Here is a 5708-nt window from a genome sequence, read left to right as displayed (position 1 = left end):
CCCCCGCTCCCCCCCCCCCCACACACACACCAGATAAACCAACGAAACCATGACAAAAGAACGAAAGAAAAGAAAACATCAAAGAAAAGGAAAAAAGAAAGAAGAAAGGTCATGGAATCAAAAGTTAAAAAAAAAGCCAGGAAGAAAAACGACAAAGACAATGACACACACACGACGAGAAACAAGTGTCTGTCCCACCTCCGGGCCTTGTGGTGGTAGTTGGGAGGTGGGAGAGGAGGGGAGGGGGAAGGGTGGAGGAGGGGCTGGGGGAAGAGGGGGAGGGGAGGGGGGGGGGGGCTCTCGGTGGCCTTGGTGGTCTACCAGACGTTGTAGCAAACACAGCTGCGGGCGTAGCAAGGCGACCAGCTCGGGGGCAGTCACTCAGTCACTTCATCATACGGTCAAGGTTCCAATCCCCCCGACAAAAAAAAAAAAAAAAAAAAAAAAAAAAACCCAGCGGCTCCGAGTCTTTCAACTGCTCAGTTCCGACGCGCAGCTGGAGTTGCCCGAGCCGCCCAAGAGCCCGGCAGACCCTACCCCGGAGAGGCCGCCCGCCGCCGAACCCAGCGCCCCCTTGAGGCCGTTCCCGCCGACGTCGCCGGCCTCGCACTTGGCTCCGGACGATGCAGGGGCGGCAACCGGGTTGGTGGCGCTGTGACCGTGGTGGTGGTGGTGCTGGGGCTGACTTCCTCCTCCACTTCCTCCTCCACTTCCGCTTCCGCCGCTGCTGCTGCTCCCGCTGCTTCCGCCCTTGTCCTTGGATTTCTCCTGCTCGTTGAGCTCCTTGATGGCCTGCAGCTCCTTCTTCTCCTTCATTCTCCTGTTCTGGAACCAGATCTTGATCTGTCGCTCCGTCAGGCACAGCATGTGGGACAGCTCGATGCGGCGGCGGCGGGTGAGGTAGCGGTTGAACTTGAACTCCTTCTCCAGCTCCAGGGTCTGGAAGCGGGTGTAGGTCTGGCGGCCACGGCGTCTCTGGTTGGAGTTGGGGCCTGTAGGTGAACAGAAAGCAGAAGGAACGGATTTTAGACTCTATTGTTTCATGTTCTTGTTAAAGAATGAAGTCTCTGGTTGGAGTTGGGGCCTGTAGGTGAACAGAAAGCAAAAGGAACGGATTTTAGACTCTATTGTTTCATGTTCTCCTTAACTTTATTGTTTCATGTTCTTGTTAAAGAATCAAGTCTCTGGTTGGAGTTGGGACCTGTACGTGAACATAAAAAAGCTAAATAGATTTTGGACTTTATTATTATTATTATTATTATTATTATTATTATTATTATTATTATTCATCATCATCATCATCATCATCACTATCACTATCATCATCATCATCATCATCACTATCATCATAATGATGTGTTTTTGTTAAATAAGGTAATCTATGAGTGGAGGTGAGACCTGTAGGTGAACAGAAATAAACAAACAGATTTAAAAAATTTTTTTTTATAGACTTTACTGTTATGGTTTCTCTTTAAAGAAGGGCGTCTCTGGGACCTGTGGTGTGGTGTGGGAACAGAAAAACAAACAAACATAATTTTAGACTCTGTTATTATTATAGTATGTTCTCCTTTAATTCCGGAGTCTTTGGTTGGAGCTGAGACCTGTGGTGTGGTGTGGGAACAGAAAAACAAACAAACATAATTTTAGACTCTGTTATTATTATAGTATGTTCTCCTTTAATTCCGGAGTCTTTGGTTGGAGCTGAGACCTGTGGTGTGGTGTGGGAACAAAAAAAACAAAAACAAAAAACAAAAAACAAACAAACCCACAATTTTAGACTTGTTGACTTATTACATGAAAGTCAAGTTCACTTTAATTCCGGATTTATTTATGGAACTAAAAGAGACCTTGATTTGTTCGTGACAAGAAAACCTTCAAACACCAAAAAACATTTTTTTTACTCTGTTTACTTTATTTAGTATGTTCATTCTTTTCCTTACTTTCTCCGTGAGTTGTTTGGTTGGTAGCTGGTTGTGGTTGTGTGTGTGGGACCTAGTGTAAAGAGTTTCAAGCAAGTCCTAATTTTAAATTCTGTGTATTATTATTTGTTTTTTAATCGGAGTCTTCATGCGTTTGGACTGGACCTCGTGTTTTGGTTGTGGACCAAAATCACCAAACGTTTTACTCCTCTCTATCTTTTCTCTCTTTCTCCTCCTCTCTATTCCGGAGTCTTTGGTTTCTGAGCTTATCTTACCTTAGGTTTGAGATGTAGGAACAAGGAACAAAATACAAACAAACAAACAAAATTAAAACAACTGGCAAATGAAGAAACATATGAAAAATAGAAGAAGACAGTATGGAGATGAGACGTGGTTGTTGAACAGAAAAACACATCAAACAAAAAACATAATTGAGAACGTCTGTCACTGAACAGAGAAGTCCCTTATTGCGGAAGTCTAGGTTGGAGCTGAGAACTTGTTGTTTGATTGGTGATGTTAGTCAACAAACAAACATGAATAAATTGCACTGTCTGCTCATTATTATTAATCATCCGTTCGTTTGTCGCTTTCAAACATTTCGGAGTTTTGGTGGGTGAGCCTGGTTGAGGTTGGTGTGGGGAATTTTCCGATATTATTCGTCAGAATCTGAGCATTATTTCTGTTCATTATTTTTTCTATTTTCTTTAATTCGAGTTTTTTATCTGGCTTGTTTTGTGGATAGGAAATTGACAAATATATAATAATATTTTATACTTGTTATTATTATAGTATTTTACCTTTAATGTGTGGGTTTTTGTGTGTGGTGTGTGTACTGTTGGTTTGTGTGTGTGGAACGAAACAACGACATCATTGTTTTACTCTTTTTTTGTTGTTGTATTTTTCTTATATTGCTATCCGTGATCCTGTGGTGATGTGCATGCTGGCTGTGGTTATGTGTGTGGCACAGTACAAAACTCAAATCCATTATACATCACATACTTTTGATTGTTATTATGTTGACGTGTCTTCTCTTTAAATCTTTCAGTCTTTTTTACGAGCCTCCCTGGACTCGATTGCAGTTTTAGAAAGGGAATCAATGTAAAAAACAAAAAACAAACAAACAAACAAACAAAAAAACAAAAAACCCCAACAGATTTTAGACTTAGATTTCAGACTTTATTACATGGAACAGAGATAAACAACAACAGAGTTCAGATTTTCAGATTTCAGACTTTATTATATGGAACATAAAAAAGACGTTAGACTTTCAGATTTGATTATGTTCTCGTTACATAGTGGAAAACTTCCTTTCCAAACACGCAAAGAAACATTCTCTCTCTCTCTCTCTCTCTCTCTCTCTCTCTCTCTCTCTCTCTCTCTCCCTCTCTCTCTCTCTCTCTGTCTGTCTCTGTCTCTCACTCTCTCTCTCTCTCTCTCTCTCTCTCTCTGTCTCTGTGTGTGTGTGTGTGTGTGTGTGTGTGTGTGTGTGTGTGTGTGTGTGTGTGCCTGTCTCTAGTGTATATGAGAGGTTTCGCAGTCTTTTCTAATTTGTATTTTGTGTATTATTCATTGTTTTTTTAACAGGGTCTTCAGTGCAAGTGTGTGCGTATCTCCCTGTCTCTCCGTGTCTTTGTCTGTCTGTCTCTTTCTCTTTCGGTTTTTCTCCCTCTCTATCTCTTTCTCTCTCTTTCTCTCCCTCCCCCCCTCTCTCTCTCTCGCTTGCTCGTTCACTCGTTCTTTCTCTCTTTCTGTCTTCTATTCTCTACTCTCTATCCACAGATTTGAAGCACTCGTTAACCTCTCGACACATAAAGCACCTGCTTCACCTGAACATCAAATTACATTTCCATCAAAACAAAACAAAATGAAAACAACTGGGGCAGAAAAAAATGAAGAAAAAAATGATGATGAAGAAGAAGAAGAAGAAGACGAAGAAAAGCGGTGGGTTTGACCAGAAGAAAGACGACCCGGACATTGCAGAACCAGAAAGGGAAACATAATGGAGGCCCAAACCGCCTGTCACTCGAGACAGAGCGAAAGCAGAGCGTTAGTTGCTGGGAAGTCACGAACACGTTGAGAGCGATGCGAGAACTGTGTTTGTTTGATTGTTTGTTTGTTTGTTTGTTTTCTAGCCAAACATGGAATAAACTGGGGCACTGTCTGCATCATTATCATCATCGTCAACATCATCGTCGTCGTCGTCGTCGTCGTTGTTAGCAAACAAGGCTGGGTTCGGAAGAGTGTTGGTGGGGTGGGGGTGAGGGCCATGGGGGGCTTGGGGGGCCGGGGGGGAGGGAAGGTGGAAGTGGGGTGGGGCGTATTTTCCGATTTGGGATTCGTCAGAATCTGGAGCATTATTTCTGTATCATTTTTTTTTTCTTTTTTCTTTATTCTGTTATATTTATCTGGTTTCTTTATGATAGGGATTATTGACATCATTATTATTATTATTATTATTATTATTATTATTATTATTATTATTATTATTATTATTATCACCTTGTGTGTGTGTGTGTGTGTGTGTGTGTGTGTGTGTGTGCGCGCGTGTGTGTGCGCGAGTGCGCGCGTGTGTGTATGTGTGTGTGCACGCGTGCATGTGTGTGTGTTTCCTCTTTTTTTTTCTTTTTTTTTGTTGTTGTTGTTGTATTTTTGTTATATTGCTATCCGTTTGTATCCATGTGTGAATGTCGTCACTGCCCTTGCTGTCAGTCCGTCCTCATAGTCGTCGTCATCGTCAGCAATATCCTCATCATTTCCATTATTATCGTTATCATCGTCGTTTTTGTTGTTGTTGTTGTTGCCATCGGTGTCATTCTCTTTGAAATTCTTTTCATCTTTTCTCTTCACACGCCGTCTTTGCCGCTGGACTCAGAATTCAGCAAGCTTATCTTTAGAAAGCGGAATCAGATGGTAAGAAGAAAAAGAAGGAACAGATGACAGTGATGATTTTTTTTTGGGGGGGGGGGGGGGGGGGGGGGGGGGGGGGGGGGGGAATACTTTTATAGCCATATCCCGTTTTCGCGGTTGTGTTTTCCCGGGATGTTTTTGTTTTTTTTTCCTTCATAACACTCCGAACGCTGACGTAGATGACAGGATCTTTAACGTGCGTATTTGTGCGTATTTGATCATCTGCTTGCGTGTACACACGAAGGGTGGATTCAGGCACAAGCAGGTGTGCACATCCACTGTCCTTGAAGACGGGAACAATCTCCCCGACCCCCACACCCCTCTTACCCCACAAGGTGCGTCCAGACCAGGAATGGAACCCCGGGAACTCGGGTGACAGAGGGAGACAGAGACACCCAAAGAGACAGAGAGACAGAGACAGAGAGAGAGAGAGACAGAGAGACAGAGACAGAGAGAGAGAGAGCACCGGCAAATATTTTAAAGCTGTCCAGATACTTTACTATTTCGAAAAAAAAAAAAGAAAAGAAAACCCACTACCCAACAATTCATACCGCCACCGCAAAGAACAAACGGAGGAGGAAAAACAAAACAAAACAAAACAAATAAACACACACACACACACACACACACACACACACACACACACACACACACACACCAAAAAATATAAAACAAAACAAAACAAAAAAAAGAAGAAAAAAAAGAAGAAACGCCAGCACCACACCGCCCCGCCAGCTAGAAAAGACAAACAACAACAAATAAAAAACCAACAACTCAAATCACAGAGCCAGTCGACCCACCCCTACCCCACAAACCAACAACCCACCCCTACCCCACAACCCAACAACCCACCCCTACCCCACCCCTACCCCACCCCTACCC

The 5708-nt window shown here is 43.0% G+C and overlaps 1 protein-coding gene across 1 annotated transcript in view; it reads right to left on the bottom strand.

Moving 5' to 3' along the window:
* Positions 1 to 215: 215 nt before the first annotated feature.
* The window catches only part of LOC143276682 (uncharacterized), a 112067-nt gene continuing 106574 nt past the window's right edge, over positions 216 to 5708 (bottom strand). Inside the window, exon 3 of the mRNA XM_076581317.1 lies at positions 216 to 992. Coding sequence (XP_076437432.1) covers positions 472 to 992 — 521 coding nt within the window. The 3' untranslated portion in view covers positions 216 to 471. The remainder of the gene's footprint in view (positions 993 to 5708) is intronic.

This window comes from Babylonia areolata, chromosome 32 (genome assembly GCF_041734735.1).
Source record: "Babylonia areolata isolate BAREFJ2019XMU chromosome 32, ASM4173473v1, whole genome shotgun sequence".
NCBI classification, from domain to species: Eukaryota; Metazoa; Mollusca; class Gastropoda; order Neogastropoda; family Buccinidae; genus Babylonia; species Babylonia areolata.
Note: the sequence above shows the minus strand (reverse complement) of the source record. Positions and strands in the feature narration are given on the sequence as shown.